Below are 24767 nucleotides of genomic sequence, written 5' to 3' on the forward strand. Positions count from 1 at the left end.
CGAAGACCCAACACAGCCAAAAACAAACAAACAAACAAATAAATAAATAAAGTAAAAAAAGAAAACCTCTTGCCACTGTTGAGAAGGCAATTAATATTTAGGGTAAAGGGTGACATGTAACTACAAATAATGGCTGCTCTATGGAGAGAATGAGTTTGTGCACTTGGGAACACACACTCCTGTTTACCTGCCCTGTCTCCCATCTTTGTCTCCTCCATGCAGTGTAGGTAATGGTGTGTGCAGCGTTCTCCAGAGTGCTTGATAGGTGACTGTGTTCCACCTTGCATGTGCTACACCCTCACATTTCCCTTTAATGCTCTCCATTATTCGGGCTGCATTAATAATGTTTGCGGGCTGATATCTTTAAAATTAATGAGGTGTTTACTCTTAGCCAAGAAACTCATTGAAATTAAAAAAGCTTTCTTTTTCCCCTCCCTTTCTCTTGGTAAAAAAGTGGACAAACAAGCCACAATGAAAGCTTTAATAAAAACCAAGCAGGATAGGCAAGAACCCAAGCCCTACCTCAAGGAAGGTATGAATTGGGATTAGCTCATGCCCGGCGTTATACATTAGTCAGGTTCAAATCACAGCTGTGTCTAAGAGGCCTTGATTTAACAAGAGCATTGCTAGAAAGCTGCATACCACACCTTTTAACCAATGGAGGACTTCTGTGCCCTTAATAATCGCTTATTTCATCCCCACCACTCCCTTTAGCATATGATTATCCATTGTAACCATAGCACCTTAGTCTAGTCTGACTTTTCCTTCCTATTCAAAAGGTTTGTTTCCAGGAGACTTCATCTGTGTGAATTCATCTGTGCAATCCTGACCTGTCTGTAGTCTCTACTTTTCAATCAGATTACCTGGCATGAAAGACCCTCCCACTGCCCCCAGGTCCCACCACCATCTGACTTTGTGCAGAAAAGCAGGGCTGAATACTAATGACAAGTCTGCCGGCTGCAGAAACTTGCTGCAAAGTATCAGGCTTCACTGTCCTGCTCCAACTGCCTCCGAGGTGTCTGCTGGACAAATTTCCCCAGGAACAGTGCAGCCAAGGGCATTCCCGGTGGCACATCTGAGAAGTTCCTGTTCTTATCACGTCGTTCTAGAGTAGTTGTTCTCTCTGATCCGGAAACCACCAGTGGTCTCTGTGGATCCTGCAGATGATTTGTTAGCTAATCCCTCAAGATACTCAAGTTAATAATATGATAATTTTATGCATTTGAGTCTGGGATTAATTAATAATTTACTCAATTGCAAACAGGACATTCATGTTGAAGAGACACTCTTCTCCCAATTTTTTGTTGCTGTTGTTTGTGGGGTTTTTTTTCTCTCTCTTTCAGTAGCAATTAAAAGTGAGGATGTTACATGTATTGAAAGGCTTGAAGATTCCTGCTGTAGTGGCTGGTTCAGGTCTCTGTCTGAAAACCCTTCTCTTTATATTCACATATGGAATAGCTACAGCAGGAGTCCAGGACCTATGGCTGAATCTCTGGTCTCTGAAATGCCAAAATGCAAGTGGATGTTGGAACCATTGGAATCTCCTGTACTTAGGTGGTAACGAATGAGAAGATGCAGGAGAGAGACTCCTCAGCCCAATAGAGAAGGTGAAAGACTGCAGAGAAGTGGGCAACAGGGACAGGAAGGGGGAGGACTTACATTCAACTGAATCTGTGCAAAATCTCCAGCGCTGCTCTGCAGGATGTTGTACGTTGAGGACACAGAAGGAAGTTCCCACTCATTGTCATTCAAAAATGCTTTTTGGTCATGTGTAATGTCTTCTCTGCTTCTCAGGAAGGCCAGGTCTACATCTTCCACTGAAAACAACAGAAACAGTTGACTTCCCATGGAGAGAGGCACCAATATTAAACCACTTTTCCAACTCTCAATTCAAATCCTTCCTTTTTACTCCTGTCCCCACATGGACAGTCTTATGGAGATGGGGTTCAATATACCATTTTGAATTAGGGGTAGGGATGGGGGATAAAAACTTTCTGTCATGAAAAAAAGCAGCTATGAACTGAGGGTTTGTACTCCATTGTCTATAAAATGAGACTTCTATAACATTCTCAATGGCAGTAGAGGCCTAATATTGTATTTTCAAACCAACAGCAGCAAAGGGCAATATCTCTGGGCACAATACTGTACTTAGTCTGAATTACAGCGGGAGCCAAATAACTGCAAGAAGAGATTTAGATTTATAAAAAGTCAGTTATGTGCAAAAATAAAATAGACCTGAGGGACAGCATAATATAATAATTTCACCTATGTGTGCCAACCCAGCACAAGTGTGTTTGCCCACTAGCAGGCTACACCTCTCATGGCTTAGCTGTGTGCAGAATGCTATTGAAGGTTAGGCTGCAATTCTGGATATCGAATGGAAAAGCGTATGTCTCTAAACTGCATGCAGTGACTAGTTGGATGGGCTTAGAGTGCTTAATGGTCCCAGATGAGTTCACGTAAACATAGGGAAGATCAGGTGATCTTTCAATGTCCACACTATATGAAACACAAAAGATCTTTGTTACAGAAAGGGCTTTAGTCATTCCAATACACAAGCAGAACTGATTATGAGATGATAGTGACCGTAACACCCAAGACTAGCCTAGAAGTGCAAAGACAGAATCACACTTTACATGAGATAGCCACCCTGGCAAAGGTGGGTTCAGCAATGACAGCCTTATAAATCAACTCACTTGCTAATGTTAAAACACAGACACAGGACTTCCCTGGTGTTGCAGTTGTTAAGAATCCTTCTGCCAATGCAGGGCACATGGGTTTGAGCCCTGGTCCGGGAAGATCCCACATGCTGTGGAGCAACTAAGCCTGTGCGCCACAACTACTGAGCCTGCATGCCACAACTACAGAAGCCCGCATGCCTAGAGCCCGTGCTCTGCAACAAGAGAAGCCACTGCAATGAGAGAAGCTCATGCACCGCAACGAAGAGTAGCCCCCGCTGCCCTCAACTAAAGAAAGCCCATGCGCAACAACAAAGACCCAATGCAGCCAAAAATAAAAAATATAAATAAATAAGTAAATGTATAAAACAAACACACACACACACACACACACAGACATAATCCATGAGTAACATCAAGCATTAGCAATCAAATCTGTATCTTAAATGACGTCAACTCATGGTACTTCTAACCTGAATATTCCCAACAGTATGCTCTTCTTCAAGTTGAGAAACAAAAAATAGTAACAATGACTTAAAGGAAGCAGCAACCAGCCTGAATATTCTAAGCAGTCTAAACCCCACAGAAACACACCCCAGTACACTTACAACTCATTTATGATGATATCAGGAGCCCAGACGGCACTTAGGGGTAGGGAGATCTCTCTAATCTCATCAAACATGCTGGAGTTCCAGGATAAAAACTCATCATCCCAAACCCGTAGCCAAAAAGGAAACATCACAAAGGGGCAATGTCAATCTCATCACAGAACTGGAGAGGGATTCGGATGAATAACTCAATTGATCAGCCCATTGGTTCTATCTGTCAGGGAAGAAGACTTTCCATTCAACTCCTAAAGAGGGTTGCCCCAACCAGAAACCACAGCCATGTATCTTACTCAGATTCTAATAAATCAGGTCTGCTGCAGACATAAAGAACTAGAAACACAAGATAGTATCTAGTTCTTCGAATAATTACATCTTGCAACAGATCGAATTCAGGAGTCCAGCATGCATGGAAGAAAACATAATCTTTTACCTCACGATACCATACACTTGTCTTTAATTTTTGATTCTGTGCATCCTGCAAAGCAAAAAGAACATCCACACCAAATCTTAGAGTGTCACTAAGTCAAAGCCCAATTCAACAGTATGACAATTCAGAGGAAGAAAATCAAATCCAATGAAATAATGCTGATTTTAGAAACATTAACTTGGCTCTTCAATATCTGAGTATTTTCAGTTCTTATTTGTTACATACACCTGTCGCTATGAGCTTTACTATATTATCTATGATAAAATGACACACTAACTGCACTTGACATCTTAAATGATTTGCTAATCTCTTTCCTACTCTAATTGTTACTCTGCCATTAATCAGACTAAAAGATGATATGTAGTCGTAGTCAATTTTGGACTAAAAAGATGAGACCACGCTTTTATTTGTAATCAAGATGTTATTCATAATCTTTCAATGAGTGTTATCACAACTGCCATTGGCAGCCATTCCTGTTGTTACCTTATGCTTGGATTTCTCTGCTTATAAAACAGACTGAATGAGCTTAATCCAAGTGAGGTATATTTTTGGTGATATAAATAGATGTGGTTTCCCACGTCTGTAATGAGTCAGTGATTAAAAAAAAAAGATCTCCCCAAACAAACAAAAAAACCCACTTTACTAATTTTTTTTCATATTGAATCTAGTAAAAACATACTAAAATGATTGTGTTCTTAGGGATCAAAAGAAAAGGAATACCTCATACCATATGCAAGCATTAACTCAAAATGGATCATAAACCAAAATGTAAGAGCTAAAACTATAAAACTCTTAGAACAAAACATAGGAGTAAACGTCATGACTTTGAATTAGGCAATAATTTCTTAGATATGACACCACAAGCACAAGCAGCAAAAGAAAAAGTAAATGGGACTTCATCAAAAGTTAAAACTTTTGTGTTTGAAAGGACATCATCAGGAAGTCAAATGACAACCCACAGTATGGGAGAAAATATTTGCAAATCATATACCTAGTAAGGGGCTTGTATCCAGAATATATAAAGAACTCTTACAACTCAACAATAAAAAGATAAATAACCCAATTTAAAAATGAGCATCAAAGGACACAGCCAGGGCTTCCCTGGTGGTGCAGTGGTTGAGAGTCCGCCTGCTGATGCAGGGGACACGGGTTCGTTCCCCGGTCCGGGATGATCCCACATGCCGTGGAGCGGCTGGGCCTGTGAGCCATGGCCGTTGAGCCTGCGTGTCCGGAGACTGTGCTCCGCAATGGGAGAGGCCACAACAATGAGAGGCCCACATACCGCAAAAAAAAAAAAAAAAAAAAAAAAATGACACAGTCAACAGAGTGAGAAGGCAACTCATGGAATGGAAGAAAACATTTGTGGATCCTATATCTGATAAAGGGTTATTATCCTGAATATTAAAGAACTTCTACAACTGAAAACAAAACCAATATCCTTATTTAAGAGTGGACAAAAGACTTGGATACACATTTGTCCAAAGTAGATATACAAATGGCCAATAAATACATGAAAATATGCTCAACATCACAGTTATGGACCAAACTGTGTTCTTCCAAAATTCATATGTGACTGTATTTGGAGATACGACTTTTAGGAGATAATTAAGGTTAAATGAGGTCAAAAGGGTGGGGCTATCATCCAATAGGATTGGTGACCTTAGAAAGAGAGGAAGAGAGAATGATCTCTCTTTCTCCTCCCTGTGAGGACACAGTGAGAAGGCAGCCATCTGCAAGCCAGGAGGAGAGCTCTTACTAGGAACCAAATTGTCTGGAACTTTGATCTTGAACTGCCCAGCCTCCAGAACTGTGAGAAATAAATTTCTGTTGTTTAAGCCACCCAGTCTATGGTATTTGTTATGGCAGTTGGAGCTGGCTGATGTAATCTCTAATCATTAGGGAAATATAAACCAAAACCACAATGAAATACCATTTCACTCTCATTAGGATGGCTACTATTTTTTTTTAAAGCAGAAAATAAGTGTTGGTGAGGATAATTGGAATTCTTGTGCACTATTGTTGGGAATGTAAAATGGTGCAGCTGCTATGGAAAACAGTATGGCAGTTCCTAAAAACTTAAAAATAGAATTACTACATGGTCCAAAAATTCCTCTCCTCGGCATTTACCCAAAAGAATTGAAAGCAGGGACTTGGACAGATATTTGTACATCCATGTTCATTATTCACAATAGCCAAGGGGTGGAAGCAACCCAAGTGTCCCTCAGTGGATGAATGGATGAACAAAATGTGGTATTATATATGCAATGTAATATTATTTAGTCTTTAAAAGGAAGGAAATTCTGACACATGCTACAACATGGATGAACCTTGAAGACACTATGCAAAGTCACAAATAAGCCAGTCACAAAAGGACAAATAGGGCTTCCCTGGTGGCGCAGTGGTTGAGAGTCCACCTGCTGATGCAGGGGACACCGGTTCGTGCCCCGGTCTGGGAAGATCCCACATGCCATGGAGTGGCTGGGCCCGTGAGCCATGGCCACTGGGCCTGTGTGTCCGGAGCCTGTGCTCCGCAACGGGAGAGGCCACAACAGTGAGAGGCCCGTGTACCGCCAAAAAAAAAAAAAGGACAAATATTTTATGATTCCACTATATATAGTCTAAGTACCTAGACTAGTCAAATTCATAGAGACAGAAAGTAGAATGATGGTTGCCAGGGGCTGGGGAATGGGAAATGGGGAGCTGGTGTTTAATGACTGCAGGGTTTCAGTTTTGGAAGATGAAGAGTTCTGGAGATGGACAGTGGTGATGTTTGTACAACAATGAGCATGTACTTAATGCCATTGAACTGTACACTTAAAAAAGGTTAAGATGGAAATTTTAAATTATGTGTAGTTTACCACAAACAAAATTAATAATTTTAAAATAAGCAAAGGACTTGAATAGATATTTCTCCAAGGGAGATATATAAATGTGGCCATTTAACACTTGAAAAGATGCTCGACATCATTAGTTATTAGGGAAATGCAAATCAAAACCACAATGAGATACCACTTCACCCCACTAGGACGGATAAAATTAAAAAGACAGAAAATAAGTGTTGGGAAAATGTAGACAAATTAGAGCTCCCCTACATTACTAGTGGGATTATAAAATGGTGCAGCCACTTTGCAAAACAGTATGGTAGTTCCTCAGAATGTTAAATATAGAGTTACCATAGGACCTAGCAACTGCACTCCTAAGTAAATAACCAAGACTCTTGAAAACAGAAGTACACACACATACACAGTGTGTACAGGAAAAAAAGCAAACTTGTACAGGATTGTTCATAGCAGCCAAAAAGTAGAAATAACCCAATGTCCATCAACTGATGAATGGATAAACAAAATGTGGTACATATCCATTCAATAGAATATTTTCCAGCACTAAAAAGTAGCAAGTTCATACATGCTGCAACATGGATGAAACTTGAAGACATTACGCTAAATGAAAGAATTCAATCACAAGAGGCCATTTATTGTATGATACCATTTATATGAAATGTCTGGAATAGGCAAATCTATAGAGATAAAAAGTAGATTAGTGGGACTTCCCTGGCAGTCCAGTGGTTAAGACTTCACCTTCCAATGCAGGGAGTGAAGGTCTGATCCCTGGTTGGGCAGCTAAGATCCCACATGCCTTGCAGCCAAAAATAAAAAAACTACAAAACATAGAACAGAAGCAATATTGTGACAAATTCAATGAAGACTTTTTAAAAAATGGTCCACATCAAAAGAAAACTTAAAAAGTAGATTAGTGTTTGCCTAGGGCCGGTGGGGGTGGGGTGCAGGATGCGGCTGCTAATGGTATGAAATCTTTGGAAGTGATGAAATGCTCTGAAATTAGATAGTGGTGATGGTTGCACAGCTCTGTGAATATACTGCAACCACTGAATTATACACTTTATTTGTTTTGTTTTTTTCTTTTTTGCGGTACGCGGGCCTCTCACTGTTGTGGCCTCTCCCGTTGCAGAACACAGGCTCCGGACGCGCAGGCTCAGCGGCCATGGCTCATGGGCCCAGCCGCTCCGCGGCATGTGGGATCTTCCCGGACCGGGGCACGAACCCGCGTCCCCTGCATCGGCAGGTGGACTCTCCACAACTGCGCCACCAGGGAAGCCCTGAATTATACACTTTAAATGGATGAGTTTTGTGGTTGTGTTGTATCTCAATAGAACTGCCATTTAAAAAATGTATTAATAAAGAAAAAGAAAATCATTATTTTTTGGCCACGCCGTGTGGCATGCGGGATTTTATTTCCCTGATTGGGGATCGAACCCGTGCCCCCAGTAGTGGAAGCATGGAAGCTTAACAATTGGACTGCCAGGGTAGTCCCAGGAAACCATTTTTGAAGATGTTTCAGGGAATGTATAAGTAAGAAGGCTGGTACAAACTACTGATGAAACCATTCCTTTCCAATTGTATCCTTCAAAGAGAATAAGAGGCATGAAAAATCCAAGATGAAAACATGTGAAATAAAATGTGTAAAACACTTCCTTACTGATTTTGGTTCAAAGCTAAGGAGTCATTTAAATAACATTTGTATTTCTGTAATATTAAGCGTAATACCAATTTCAGTAAAATAATAGAATTGGGGAGTTATGGCATGAAAGCAATAACAGCTCCATTTTCCTCCCCAGAACAAAGTATATTAAATTAATTATCCAGTCAGTTATCCAATCACATCAAAAATATATAATCTTTGTGCATAGGGTCAAGACTACCACTCTCTTCAATCCAGGTTGGGTGGGGGGTAGGGAGGAGCCATTGATATTTACTTCTTGCGGGGGGTGCACCTGGAATTGTGTAGTGCTCAGACTATACAGGTGTACACAGGATGGCATCATTTGAAAGAGAAACAATACACTTTTTAAAGTTCCCCCTTTTTGCAATCAAAAAAGCAAGTTGCTATTGAATAAACATTTCTAGGTACCTTGAGAAAAAAGGGATTGTGCACAGATACAGAGGGACTCTACTTCAGTGGTTCAGCAAAGGTTAGCCTGAGTGAACTTGCTCTGCAGATTTCTATGAACTTCAAATAGACACTTGAGAAAGGCAGGTTTTAAAATGGTATACAGTTGTCCCTCAGTATCCATGTGGGATTGGCTCCAGAACCCCCTCAGATACCAAAATCTATAGATGCTCAAGACCCTTATGTATAAAATGGAGAAGTACTTGCATATAACCTACACACATCCTCCAGTATACTTTATTTTTTTTTTAAGTTTATTTATTTATTTTTTTAATTAGTTTCTGCTTTATAACAAAGTGAATCAGTCATACATCCTCCAGTATACTTTAAATCATCTCTAGATTACTCATAATACCCAATACAATGAAATGCTACGTAAATAGTTGTTGAAGCATGGTAAATTCAAGTTTTGCTTTTTGGAACTTTCTGGAATTTTTAAAAATAAATTTATTTATTTTATTTAGTTATTTTTGGCTGCCTTGGGTCTTTGTTGCTGCGTGCGGGCTTTCTCTAGTTGCAGAGAGCAGGGGCTACTCTTTGTTGTGGTGCCCAGGCTTCTCATTGCAGTGGCTTTTCTTGTTGCAGACCGCGGGCTCTAGGCACGTGGGCTTCAGTAACTGTGGCACATGGGCTCAATAGTTGCGGCACACGGGCTTAGTTGCTCCGCAGCATGTGGAATCTTCCCGGACCAGGGATCGAACCCTTGTCCCCTGCATTGGCTGGCGGATTCTTAACCACTGAGCCACCAGGGAAGTCTCTGGAATTCTTTTTTAAATATATTTTCGAGGCACAGTTGGTTCAATCTGCAAATACAAAACGGATATGGAGGACTGACTGTACAAAACGAAAACACTGAATTCACAAGTATTTCCCCAAGAAACAGCTTGGAGGAGGTACAGAGAGGACTCCCAGCCAAGATTGGCTCTGAGGGGCTCAGGGCAGTTAAAAAAAGACCTCTACTGAGAGCCCAAGATTGGGTGACACCACTTTCTTCCAAGTTTTACTGGCTGAGAGAGCCTGAAATAGATCATATCTCACCCACTAACACACAAAAGGCACAGTTCTAGGCTTAGCTGCAATCAAAGAGGGTCCCCCCTTAACAGGGGAAAAAGTACAAAATGTTGTTTCTATTACTGAGAAATATAGCTTTTAGCTACTCTTTCATAACAAATATACTTTTACATCTATGAAATGTCCCAACCAGTTTCTTTATCACTGTCATGTCAAGTTGTGAACATAACTCGTTGACTCAGTCATGTGGCTGGGGAGGAAGGTCTCTACGTATTAATGTTTCATTTTCACTGTCATTTTATCTAGTTGGTTCTTATTAACTGCCATGTTGATGCCTTCGCTTGTTTTTCTCTTCCTGCCAAGCTCTTTGTCATGTTACACGTAACAATAATGTTAAGACTTTTTTCCCTAATATCTTACGTGGGTGTCTGGGAGGATTTGTCATTCAGCCCTAAAGAACACAACGTCAAAAAGAAGTTTGAGGCTAAAACTGAAGTCTTTTTTTTTTGTCAAGGGAAACAAGTTTCTCAATGCCAGCTGGTGAACATAATTGGTTCTCTGGTGGCATTATTCACAGCTTTTCCCTCTGTGCATCTCTTTCTTTTATTTTTTTCTTTAGATGCCTTCCATCTTGCTTGTTAAAAGCAAAGGATATTTCAGAGAATTGGAATTCATTAGTCTTCCTAACAGAGGGAGTCTATTTAGATCTAAATTGGTGGTTAGCAAATATACAGATAATTCCCGCACGTTCTTATTTATCTTTCCCAGTTCCAAAGACTATAGAAACAGATGCCTCAACGTCTGGCTGGGAGGCTCTAGTCAATGGACTGGAATACAAAGGAATCTTGGATTCCGAATTGACAAAACTCAATAGAAACAAATGGAAACTCTTCCCTGTTAGTAGATTATCTCTGTAATCAGATTTCCCTAAGGTACACATAATACCCAGAAATTCTAAGACAAGACTGTAGTCTTTCATGTAAACAGAACAGGAGGCAAAACATAACGGAAGGGAGGTGCACTGATGAAAGCTGGGCTGAAAGCTCTTCACTCCAAACAAAAGTTGCCAGTGCTTCAGCTGCTGGTAGATGCATCCAACAAGTTATCTATTCACATTGGGAGTGTCCTTGTCTGAGCAGAATTTGTGAGTGATTTTCATCAAGTCCTTCAAACCAGCCCTGCCTCTGGAACAAACTTTAGGAACAGCCCACCTGAATGTAATAGAGACATTTGCAAAGTATATTAGACTGAGTCACTCATAAAGACAACCCTAGAATTGTACTCACATATCTTAATTAATTGGTTAGACAAATATCTACCCAGTAGCTTTGAAGTAAGATATACTATGCTGCATATTGTGGGAAATAGGACTATGAGTTAGAAAATCCTTCCCTCAAGTAGCCATTAGTGTATGTGACATTTTAACAATTAACTATGGGCATTAAGAAATATACATACTTCGTTGGATTCAAAAGAGGGAGACATTGCTGTCAGTTTGGAGAATTGAGGAAAATTTCTCTTAGGAGCTAGATTTGAGGACTGTAATATTTGATAGATGGCAAATGAAGAGGAAAACACATTCAGTGGAGGAAATAGCAGAATTAACAGCATATAGGCAGGAAACAAAAAGTTCAGGTTCACTGTAGCATTGAGTACATGTAGAAGATAAAGTTAAGACAGTAGATAGGGATAAAATTAGAGGGATGGAATATAAGATTTTTCCATATTTCTGAAGGCAAGTTTTCCATATCCAATAAAATATGTCTAACATATTCTTGTAAAAAATTAGTATATTTCACAACAGTGGAGAAAATCATATCTTTGAAAAAATAATGGTGTTCTCCTTACCCACCATAAGGGATATAATTTTATTTTCTTTTATTGGGGTAAGAAGAAAGAGTTAGATTAAAACTTTCAATTTGATGCAGTTGTTCCAAGGGAATTAGTAATATAAAGACTTTATTCCTTTTCTTTATCTCCAAATAAGCCTCTAAAGGAAAGCCTGAGCAATTCTACTTCACTTTCACCAATATGAAGTCAGAAAGTACAAGAATGAGGAGAGACCTAGAAATCTGTCTTCAGCTCTTAACTCAAGGCTGATTCTATCTCTTCCCTGGAGTTTCATATAACATAGTTCATATCGTGTCTTTATTCAAATCAAGCTTTTCCCATTGGACAATGTCCGATAAACAATATAGATGTAATAACCCACTGGCAACTAAATAGCAAGGACTAATATCTCTTAAGTAAGTGAAGATGCAGCCCCAGAAAATTGTCTCCAAAATTCTAGTTCAACATCCAAATAGAAAAGACATTTAAAGGAGTTTTCTACTGAAGGTTTGTGTAAGACTAGGTCTTTTGGAGAGTAAGGGTGGGTGTTTTCTGGCATTTAATTAAACAGTATTTTCTAGGATCTTAGATATAGTACTTTTACTAGTGTGAGTGGGAAAATAAAGCTGAGAAAAGTGAAATTGTGTGTTAAAAGGAGGATTTTTTGTGTTTCATTTAAATGTACCTACTTATGGCCGCATAGCACAGGGAGATCAGCTCCGTGCTTTGTGTCCACCTAGGGGGGTACGATAGGGAGGGTGGGAGGGAGATGCAAGAGGGAGGAGATATGGGGATGTATGTATATGTATAGCTGATTCACTTTGTTATACAGCAGAAACGAACGCACCATTGTAAAGCAATTATACTCCAATAAAGATGTTAAAAATAAATAAATAAATATACATGCTTATGAAGAAATAATGAGTAGGGGTTTATCTAAGCTCGAGGAAAATTATGCTAAAATAACTTCATTAGATAAAAAATAATTTAAACCGTGTTATAACAGAAAATTTATACTTTCAGTTTTAAAGTATTTTTCATCAATTTCAATACCTGAGTCTCAGTCAAAAAATCAGAGTCTATGATTCATAGTGCAGCACTAAGATATTAACATAGAGAAGCACCTCCATTAAAATAAATTAAAGAGAAATTATTGAATTATTTTTTTAAGTACATTAAGATAACATTGTATTGTAGGGCGTATTATGTATGTAAATGTAAGGGGAACAGGTAGATAGAATTTTACTGTTGTAAGATTTGTACATTTTATATGAAGCGTAATAATGTTAATTCTAAGTACATTGTATTAAGTTAATGATGGGTATGGAAATCCCTAAAATAACATCTAAAAACAATACACAGAGGGATTGCAAAAAAGCTAATTTTATTTTAGAGGAACTAAAATCAAATATTAAAAAATATTTAATTTATCCAAAATAAGGCAGGATAAGAAGAGCAGAAAACAGAAAACAGATGAGACAGCTAGAAAACAAATAGCAAGATGGTATTGGTAAATGGACAAAACACTTCCATTAAAATGCATAGATTTACAGGTTAAAATAGCAATACCCTCGAATACTACTCAGCAACAAAAAAGAGTGAACTATTGATACACACAACAACTTGGATGAACCTGAAGGGAATTACACTGAATGAAAGAAGCCAACCTCAAAGGTAAGATACTACATGATTCCATTTATATAATATTCTTGAGATAACAGAATTATAAAGATAGAGAAGGGATTTATTGGTTGCCAGGGGCTAAGGGTTAGAGGGGAGAAAGGATTGCGGCTGTAAAGGAACAGTACCAGGGAGCCCTGTGATGATGATTGTGTAGCTTGATGTGGTGGTAGTGGTGGTTACACAAAGCTACACATATGATAAAATTATAGAGAAACATACACACACATGCACTGGAGAAATTTGAATAAGCACCAAAGTCCATTTTCTAGTACTGATACTGTACTGTATTTATGCAAGATGTTAACATTGGGGGGCAATGGGTGAAGGGTGCACAGAACCTCCCTATAAATTTATTAGCAACTCCCTGTAAATTTATAGTTATTTCAAAATAAAAAGTTTAACAAAATGAAAGACCAAACTATATGCTCTGTCTAAGAGATTACTTTGAGTACCACAGAAATTGAAAATAAAAAGATGGCAAAATACATACCATGCAAAAAGTAAGCAAGAAAAAAACTTCAAGAAAAAGAATATTACCAGAGATAAAGAAGGGTATTTTATAATGGTAAAAGGTTCTGTTTGTTAAGAAGACATACAATCTTAAATGCATATGCATCTAATAACAGGGCAGAGAAATAGACAAACCACAATTATAATTGGGGATTGTTATACCCCTCTCTATGAAATTAATAGAACAACTGGACAATAAAATTGTTATAGGAGATTTTAACAATACTATAAACACATTTATTGAATTTACATTTATAAAAGAATGCACCCTTCTATTCAACATTGCACTAGAGGTTCGAGTCAGGGCGGTAGGCAATAAAAGGAAAGAAAAGCTATAAAGATTGGAAAGAAAGATATACAGCTTTCATTATTCGCAGACAACATGATCTTCTACAGAGAAAATTTGAAAGAATCTACAAAGAAGACTCAAAAATTAATGAGATGGCAGGGTCACAAGATCAAGGCCAATATATACAAATCAGTTATATTTTTGTATGCTAGCAAGTAACAGAGACCCAAAATTAAAATACATTTATATTATTAAAATTTTAATTCTTTCTTATCAAAAAATATCATTTATAATAGCATCAAAAATGTGAAATACTTAGGGATAAATTTAACCAGATATGTGCAGAACACTGAAAAACACTAAACATTATGCAAAGAAATTAAAGAACTAAACAAATGGAGAGATACACTATTGTCATGGATTGGAAGCTTATTGTTAAGATGTTGATTCTCCTTAAATTGATCTATAGATTTAATGCAATCTCAGCAAAAATCTGATAGTCTTTAAAATAGAAATTGATGAATTTTCTTAAGTTTATATGGAAATGCAAAGTGCCTAGAAGAGTCAAAAACAATTTTAAAACAGAGGAATATGTTTGGAAGACTCACACTATCTGATTTCAAGACTTCTGTAATGCACAGTAATTGACAGTGTATTGGTGTAAGGAGAAATATTGATTAGTTGGACAGAATAGAATCCAAAAATAGACCAAAACTATATAAAGAACTTCTGTAACTCAATAATAAGGTAATAAACAACACTATTTTTTAAAAAGTAAAAGATTTGAGTGAATACTCTATTTTAAAAGATATACAGTTGACAAGTAAGCTCATGGAAAGATGTTCAACATCATTAGTTTTTAGTGAAATGAAAGTTTAAAACCACATCGAGATATCACAAATTTACTTTGTGGTGACAAATCTACTAGAATGGTTAAAATTTAAAGAGGTTGACAATATCAAATGTTGGCAATCATGTGGAGGAACTGAAACTCTCAGACATTGCAGGTGGAATGCAAAATAACACAGCCACTTTGGAAAACAGTTTAGCAGTTTCTTATAAAGTTAAACATAGACTTATACAACACAGCAATCCCACACCTAAGTATTTATCCAACAGAAGTGAAAGCATATGCGAATGTTTATAGTGACTTTTTTCATAATTGCTCCAAGTTAGAAACAACCCACATCACATGTCCAACTGGTAAATAAGTAAACAAATTGCAGTACATTTGTACAATAGAATACTACTACTGATATAAGCAACAACACAACACTGATAGCTCTCAAAGGCATTATTCTAAGTGAAAGAAGCCAAAAACAAAGAATAAAATACAATATGATTCCATTTATATGACATTCTAGAAAGGCAAAACTATAGGGAGAAAAAAAGAAAATCTGTGGTTGCCAGAGACTGGGGCTAGGGGGAGGGGACTGTCTTAAAACAGATGAGTTTCAGGGACTTCCCTGGTGGTACAGGAGTAAAGAATCCCCCTTACATTGCAGGGGATGCAGGTTTGGTCCCTGGTCAGGGAACTAAAACCCCACATGCCGCGGGGTAACTAAGACCATGCACCACAACTACAGAGCCCAGGCACCCTGGAGCCTATGCAGCACAACTAGAGAAGTGAAAACCCACATGCCACAACTAGAGAGAAGCCCACACACTGCAACAAAAGATCCTGCATGCCTCTATGAAGATCCTGCATGCCACAACTAAGACCTGATGCAGCCAAAAATAAATAAAATAAATAATAAATAAATCTTTTTTAAAAAGATGAGTTTCAGTCTATATAATTTATACCTCAAATTGTAAAATGCATCAAAATTTCATAGGATGCAGTTAAATTAGTGCTTGGGGGAAAACTTATAACTTTAAATGCTAAAATTATAAAAGAAAAAAGGTTTAAAATCAATGATATAACTTTCCACTTTAGGAAACAAGATAAAGAAGAACAAATTAAGTACACAGTAAGTAGAAGAAAGGAAATAAAGATAAGAGTGGATATCAGTGAAATAGAAAACAATAATGAAAATTCAAAACCAATATTTGGTTCTTTAAAGAAATAAATTGATAAACATTTGGCAATATTGGTCAAGGGAAAATAAGAGAAAACACAAATTACCAATATGAGGAATGAAAGAGGCAGTATCACTGGAGATCCTTTGGGCATTAAAAGAATTAAAAGAGAATATTATGAACAAATAAATTTGCAACTTTGATGAAATAGACAAATTCCTCGAAAAATACAAATTACCAAAATGCACACAAGAAGAAATAGAAAATTTGAATATTCCTATATATATTAATGAAATTGAATTTATATTTAAATACCTTCCCACAAAGAAAACTCCAGTCCCAGATAGTTTTACTGGTGAATTTTATCAAACATTAGGGAAGGAAATTATCCATGTTACACAATTCCTTCAGGAAACTGAGGAGGGAACACTTTTCAACTAGTTTTATAAGGCCAGCATAACCCTGACACCAAAACCAGACAAATACCTTACAAGAAATAAAACTATAGCCCAATACTCCTCATTAACATAGATGCAACCTACAATAAGTAGGAATTCAAATCCAGAAATATATAAAAAGGATAATATATCAAGATCAAGTAGAGTTTACTCTAGGAATGCAGGGGTGGTTTAACATTTGAAAATCAATCAAAAATAATTTACCATATTAACTGCATAAAACAGAAAAATCATATGATCATTCAAATTGAGAAAAACTTTGATGTAATTTAGTATCATTCATGATTTTTAAAATATCTCTCAGCACATAGAAAATAGGAGGGGACTTTTTCAATCTGATAAAGATCATCTATGAAAAATCTATAGCTAACATCACACTTAATGGTGAAAGATTTTTCTGTAAGAATGGAAACAAATAAAAATGTCTGCTCTCACCACTTCCATTAACACTGTAGTAGAGGTCTTAGGCAATGCAATAAGACAAGAAGAATAAAGGGCACACAGATTAAAAAAGAAAGAAGTAAAACTATTTGCAGATGAAATGATTGTATATGTAGAAAATATTAATCTGAAAAACTACTAGAATTAGTAAGTGAATTTTGCAAGGTTACAGGACACAAAGTCAACATACAAAATGAATCTTATTTCTTTATAATGACAACAAATAACTGGAACATTTAAATTTTTAAGTAATATTTATAGCCACATCAAAAATACTTTGGGATAACTTTAACGGAAATACGTATAAAACTTCTACATTTAAAATTATAAAACACTGCTGAAGACCCAAATAAATGGAGAGACATACCATATTCAAAGACTGGAAAACTCAGTATTGGTAAATGTCAATTCTCCCCTAAATTTCTCTGTGGGTCCTACAGCATGCCAAGCAAACTCCCAGCAGTTTTTTTTTTTAATGAAGTGTGACAAAATGAATATAAAATTTATGTAGAAGTACAAAGGTTCTAAAAAGCCAAACTATCTTAAAAATGAAGAACAAAGTTCAAGGACTTACACTATCTGATTTCAAGATAACAGATAGTCTGACACTTATAAGTTAACTTCCTTTTCAGCCAAGACATCAAAGCAATTCAACGGGGAAAGGAAAGACTTTTGAAAAAATGGTGTTGGAAAAAATCCTTTCTAAATGCAAGAACAAAAACAAAACAAAACAAAACACAAAACAACAGCAAAAAACTTTGAACTATGCCTCACACCATTACAAAAATTAATTCTCAAGATCACAGAACTAAATCTAAGGAACTAAAAACTATAAATCTTCTGAAAGAAAATATAGGAAAATATTTTGGTAAACTTGTAGTAGCAAAGATTTCTTAGACAGTACCCAGAAAACACTAACCATAAATAAAGAACTGGTAAAAAAATGGACTTCATTAAATTTAAAAATTTCTGTCCATCATAAGACCCATTAGGAAAATGAGTAAGCAAGCCACAGACTGAGAATAAACATTTGCAATACATAGATGACAAAGGACTTGTGTCCAGAATATATAAGCAATCCCTATAAATCTATAATAAAAATACAACCAACACAATAAAAAATAGGAAAAGACTTAAACGGGTACTTCACAAAGAAAGATATATAAGTGGCCAATAAACACATAAAAAAAAGAGCCCCTAATTATTAGTCATGGGAAGTATAAAGAAAAATCATAATGAAATATCCCTATACACTTACCAGAATGGCTAAAATTAAAAAGACTGATAACACCTAATGTTGGTGAAGATGTGGGGAAATGGGAACTCTCATAGCTGATAGGCGGGAGTATACAATGTACAACCACTTTGTAAATCAGTCTGGCAGTTTCTCATTAAATGTACATCTATCCTATGAGAAGTGGCAGTTATTCCACTTCTAGGTTTTACTGAAGAGATATAAAAACATATATACACCAAAATACTTGTACAGAAATGTTCACAGCAGCTTTATTCATAATACACTAAAACTGGAAACAACCCATATGCCTATCAACAGGAGAATGGATAAACAAGTCATGGTATAGCCATAACCAAATACTACTTATCAATAAAAAAGAAAAACTACTGATATGCACAACAACATGAATGGAGCTCAAAAGCATTATGCTGAGTGAAAAATCCAGGCACAGTAGGGTACATACAGTAAAAGTTCATTCTTATGAAGTTCTAGAATTGGCAAAAATAATCTATGATGAAAGAAATCAGAACAGTGGTTGTCCTTGTGGATGGAGGGGATGATGATTGACTGGGAAGGAAATAGGGGATCTTTCTGGGGTGATGGAAATGTTTGACGTATTGATAGGGATATGGATTATGTGTGTGCATGCAATTATCAAAACTCATACTGTGCATTTCAATATCTGTATATTATACCTCAGTTGGAAAAAAAGTTTTGAGAACTAAATTGAAAAACAATTATTAAACTACTTTAACAAACAAGCTCAGTAAAGTCTGCTTTTAAAAGAAATCAAAAGAAATTTGGGATCTATTGATATGGAAGACTTTGTAATTAAGAAAAAGGAGAAAGAAGAAGCAGAGATAATTATACGGGCCATCACTGAGGGTTTCCTAAGACCTCTGCTGACTGCTTTACATGCACTTCCTCATTTAATACCCACAACAACCCATTTTTCAGACATAGTAGGAAAGATGCGCTTTAATAAACAAATCTTCCCACTACCCTTAGCAAATATCTTAGGTATAAATTCCTGTAAAAGCTCAGGATAGCAAGGCACTTTTTTCCCTCTTTTAAAATTTCAGGCAGTAAGTTGTAGAAGTTGTTTCATAAACCTACTACTATCACTAAGAAATGTGAACCATAGAAAATAGTACCTATTGCCATTTTTGGTTTCAGCAATGCTCATAAAATATGTTCTGTGACCTATGACCACAATTCTTAAAACATCTTATTTCTGTGAAATTCCTATTTCTAGACTATCTGTCCTTACAATGTAAGTTGGGGGCTAGAAAGCATGATTTGCCTAATAAATATTTACCCCAGGCTCACTGCTGAGTCTAGCACAACTTCTCTATCAGCTCAACGAGAGTTTCAAGAATAAAACTTCTCCTAGACCCCTGCATAAACAGCAGGTAGTTTTACAAAATAATGATGGGACTAGGAGATGGTAAGATGGTCCTTACCACATCCAACACGGCGTGGACAAACACATCCAGGTATACTGTGGTGGCCTGGGTCCAGTTGTGAACTGGCCTCACTTCCTTGTGATATTTCTGTAATAGCTGCTTGGTGAGATGATGCAGAGCAGAACTCCTGGGATGAGGGGTATCTATGGTCAGGATTCCTGAAAAAGAAAACTATCATCGTTTTCATCATTTATGAAAATAAAAGGAACTTAGCATCTTTAGGACACTTCAGACTGCTCAGGACTCAGTGGCTCCTAGCAGGATATGGTTTTCAGCTCATCCGAACTGCTTAAGTTCACAGCCAACTAGCGGGCTTATTGGCAGACACTTATTTAAAGTAAGCTGATGACATAGAAAATAAACTTATGGTTACCAAACTGGAAAGAGGGGGAAGGGATAAATTAGAAATTTGGGATTAACAGATACACACTACTGTATATAAAATAAACAACAAGGACCTACTGCATAGCACAGGGAACTATATTCAATATCCTATAATAACCTACAATGAAAAATAATCTGAAAAAGAATACGTGTGTGTGTGTGTGTCTATAACTGAATCACTTTGCTGTACACCTGAAACATTGTAAATGAACTATACTTCAATTAAAAAGCAAAAAAAAAAAAAAAAGAAAAAGAAAAAAAGTAAAGTAAGCTGATGGTCTAAGTGCCCAATGGAGAAATCTCATTGTAAAGATAAATAAATCAACCCCATCTCTGAGGATGCAAACTTTCACCTACAGTTCCATTTTTACAACAATCTTGCATATTGGAGACAACATCCTTTCTTTTTTCCTGTATCACCCCCTCCCGGTACATAGGAGAAAGCTTCCTATGCACTTAGCCAACATTTAACTTCCTCTTTGGATTTTTCTTTTGATTTTCCACTCGTAATTCAAAATCACATAGAAAGCCCAAGCAGAAACATGGACAAAACAGTTGAACACAAAGATTTGTGTGGATTTCTGAATAATGGGATTAGTGAGATTCCAATTCATATTTTTCTCCTCAAAAATATATCTGTTCTCTCACTCTGCCTTAAAATGCACTTGTCAGAAAATGAGATCTTCATTTTGGGAAAATTCTCTGTGGTTCCAGGGAACAACCATTTCCTACGACCCAGGAATCTTGATTTGTAGAGGAGCCGTGATTGGTGTTGAGGCCAGGAAGGCCAGGGGAAAGCAAGCAAGAGAAATGAGCACCAGCAATTGGAAGTGACGAATCTGTGAGGGCTTTCTCAGAATTGCAAAAAGATATTTTGTTCACCAGCTTTGCCGGCCCCTGGGGGATTCAAAGCTTTGCTAAGTCATTGGACTGAAGCAAATTGCACACCTCCCGCCAACAGCGCCTGAGTGAAATCTATCTGTAGTGTCCTGCACGTGAATTCACCTCGGCTCTCAGCGGTTTTGATGGTTATTTTGATGAGCTGCTGAAGGTACGCAGGATCCAGCAGGAAACTGTAAATGAGATATCCTCTCCCGATGCGACAATCCTGTTTATACCCATCTCTTTATGAATGATGTTGTGTCACTTGCTGCCGCAGGCAGCAATTTCTATATTTATCAATGTCAGTGTGACCAAAATGCTAACAACGGTGCTGGAGGTGCAATTCCAGACTCATTGTGGGCAGTGGAATATTCACTTTCATTACCATCTGAACTGGGAATCTAATTAGCATTTTAACTCCCTAACTATTCACCCGACAAGACGCCAGAAGTGGCAACAGCTATTCTGGCGTGCGGGACTAAGGTGGGTGGCTCGCATCAGGCATCATCTTTAGTTTTTGTGAACTGAGGGCTTCAAAAAATGTGCTGTGAATCTCTCTACCTGAGACTGTTTCTTGCTGGCGGACGCTGTGGGGAGAGATTTCTGGAGCCCAAAGCAAAGCTGGTCTGGTGCTTTTCCTGAGAACTTCGCTTCGGGCAAGTTCACTCTTACCTCCCTTGGAAGCTCCCAATTCAAGTCCCAGTTGCGGAACCATTGAAATGTGCCTGTTTGAATACAGGAAACCACTTGAGACAGAGTTAAGACATAATTCTGAGAAGTGAATATGTGTTCCCTATACCCTCTGTTCATGGAGATTCAAATTCCCCTCTGATACCTTTTCTAGGAAACAATCCATAGGTCCCCTATGGATAAACACATACTTTCTAGAATGTGTCAAAGTCTTTGGGTAAAAAGAGAATGTTCTGGAAGCTGGAAATAGGAACAAAAGCGAAGCAGGCAATGATTGGAGAAAAATCAGAAGCGAATGGAAGTATGCTTAAATAAACTACAGAGGGAAAGAGTTCTTTGTTTAAAATGGGAAGAAATAATAAATTACATTTCTACTATGAGTGCAAATTTGCCTGAGGAGAAAGATCAATTAGAGGAGAGAGATTAAGGATTTAAGTGACCATTAATTAACAGTAAATTATGCCCCTTGAAAGCTAATGTGACATTCACACAAGCACTAAATGACTCACAGTTCGGTGATGTTTCAACAGACACTGATGGAAACTGTCAACAGACCCAGGAAAGAGTCCTCACTAGCTCTGCCTCCTTGAATGCTAATAATCAGCTTCAAATAATTCACCTATGAAATTTCTGGAAAGTAGAATGTGTGAGGCACTGAGCTGTGAAGCACTTTTGGTGAAGAGGGATTTAGAAAAGATAAGAATACAATAGAATTATTCCATTGTTTTCCTTATTTCAACGAGTTACACACACGCCTATCTTAGAATGTTCTGTGCACCTTGATGAAAAGAGCTCTTTTTGCTTTAGTAAGTATGCCACCTTTAGGATTATAAGAGAATGAGACGGAGACAGGCTGGGACCTGGGACCTAGGACCCTTTGTTGCAATGCTTACACCTGGACAAACGTCTCCTTAAGAAGCAAAATACAAAGAAATTAAAGGGACTAAAAATAACTGCGTGCATGTGCAGTTAGGGCAAATTATGGACAACAAGATACAAAAAGACCAAAAAAACCCAACTGCCACTTCTGAAGAGCAGGGAGCAAAAGCAGGGTACTGCACATGCCCCTGCACACAGCACCACCAAGGGGGTGGGCAGACCACCTAAGCCTCCCCTCTGGCTGGACCCCTGGACACACCCCTACCCTCACCCCATGTAAGGAACCAGCTCGTCCCACCTCAAGGAGCAAGCAAGGGAACCTGTTACTTGTTTTTGCCCCTCCCTGCTATAGTAGGGGTCCCAATAGAGCCTTGCCTGAACTTCTTGTCTGGCCTCTTATCAATTTCTATTGATTAAGGAAGGCCAAGAAACCTGGTTGGTAGCAATACATATATCTGAGATGTTACAAGGAAACAGAGGTTTGGGGGCATGGTACTACTGAATACCTAATACTGATTAAATAATTTGCTGTGTGCCAGGCACTGGGCTAAGAGCCCTTTACATGAATTATCTCATTTAACTTCTACAAGAATAGGTACTCTACAGCCCCGTGAAGGGTCACTTACAGGTGAGGGACTCTAGGCCTAGTGAGGTTAGGACCACTGAAGATCACACAGCTTGTAAGTGAGGAGGCCGGAATTTAAACAAGACTGATCTGGATGCAAAGGTCAAGCTCTTACTCTGGCACTACCCTGAACTGGTTCCCTGAGAATACTAGGAACAGCAGTGAGTAACCCTTCAAAAGGAAGAGTTGTGGGCTTCCCTGGTGGTGCAGTGGTTGAGAGTCCGCCTGCCGATGCAGGGGATACGGGTTCATGCCCCGGTCCGGGAAGATCCCACATGCTGCAGAGCGGTTGGGCCCGTGAGCCATGGCCACTGAGCCTGCACGTCCAGAGCCTGTGTTCCACAACGGGAGAGGCCACAACAGTGAGAGACCTGCATACCGAAAAAAAAAGGAAGAGTCGCATGTTGTACATTTTTGGACAGAAACAGCTCATTGTTATTTTCTGTGCTTGTGGGTTTTTAAAAAATATTTATTTATTTGGCTGTGCCGGGGCTTAGTTGCGGCGCTCGGGACCTTTTAGTTGCATCATGTGAACCCTTAGTTGCTGCCTGTGGGATTTGTTCCCTGACCAGGGACCGAACCTGGGTCCCCTGCATTGGGAGCACGGAGTCTTAGCCACTGGACTGCCATTTGTGTGTTTTCAGGTCAGTGATATCTTACATTTGCATTGCACCTTACAATTTCATAATGCTATCTTATTCGGTCTTCATGAATACACAAAATAAACAGTTAACTTACAGGGAAACAGAGTCTCTAAGAGGTTAATTGACTTGCCTGGGGTCACATGGCTGGTGAGTAGAGTGGCAGGAACTAGATGCTTCTAATCCAGGCCTCCTACCTTACAACACTGTCTCCTGGGTGCAGCGGTGAATTGGTGGTTGGTTCAGGGCTTTAATGTTTACAAATCATCTTGATATTAAACCAGTAAAAATTCCAAAGCATGAATTTTTCTGCAACAAATGTTCTCAGTATGATTTATGGTCAAGCACTGATTACGGGACACTATTAAAACACTTTCTCTGCCACAGTTAGAGCAAAAATCAAGCACAATGCAAAATATTAGAAAGAGAAATCATTAAGAAGAATTTCTTCTGTTTTCAAACCTTCATTTTTCTATTTTATCTTTCTTAGTTTAATGTTCACAATTATTTTCTGCTAAGAAACCCATTTGACATTTAATGAAATTCCCTCTGTTTTCATTTTTATAATTAAGATATGCTTTTATCCTTTAAGTTCAACACCCAGCATTTTTATACTTTAATGATAAGTGGCTATTTTTCTTCTCTACCCAATAAAAAAATCATTGCCAGCTGCTTGGCTACCAAATTCCTTCATCGTCTCCATAATTGACTCATTCCACTTTCAGTTATATTTTAAGACATGGAAATTCAGATACGAGCTCTAGAAGAACCCTCAAGAAAATGGGGTGTTGGGAAACACCAGCATAAACATAAATTTTTGATTTGTGTATACTTTCTAAGAACCAATTGTATCCTATTCAAATGGCTCAATTTAGTAGAGTTAATACTGGCACTATGGAATTTTAGTTTCAGAAATTTAGGGAAAGAAAACATATATATATATATATATACACACACACATATTAGTTTCTAAAGTATTTTTAAGGGGAATTGTAGACTCAAAACATGCAAGTTTATAGAGCTCGTCTTTAGAGAAACACT

General features: G+C 37.8%; 1 protein-coding gene across 1 annotated transcript in view; it reads right to left on the reverse strand.

The window, feature by feature from the left end:
• The window catches only part of HTR3B (5-hydroxytryptamine receptor 3B), a gene marked incomplete at both ends in the record, with an annotated part of 34382 nt that overhangs the window by 9070 nt on the left and 545 nt on the right, over positions 1–24767 (reverse strand). The window contains 5 exons of the mRNA XM_081239301.1: positions 1660–1817; positions 2330–2499; positions 3287–3396; positions 3717–3761; positions 19623–19783. Of these exons, the coding sequence (XP_081095427.1) occupies positions 1660–1817; positions 2330–2499; positions 3287–3396; positions 3717–3761; positions 19623–19783 (644 nt within the window). The remainder of the gene's footprint in view (positions 1–1659; positions 1818–2329; positions 2500–3286; positions 3397–3716; positions 3762–19622; positions 19784–24767) is intronic.

Source organism: Mesoplodon bidens, assembly GCF_964165515.1.
Source record: "Mesoplodon bidens genome assembly, chromosome: 7".
Classification (NCBI taxonomy): Eukaryota; Metazoa; Chordata; class Mammalia; order Artiodactyla; family Ziphiidae; genus Mesoplodon; species Mesoplodon bidens.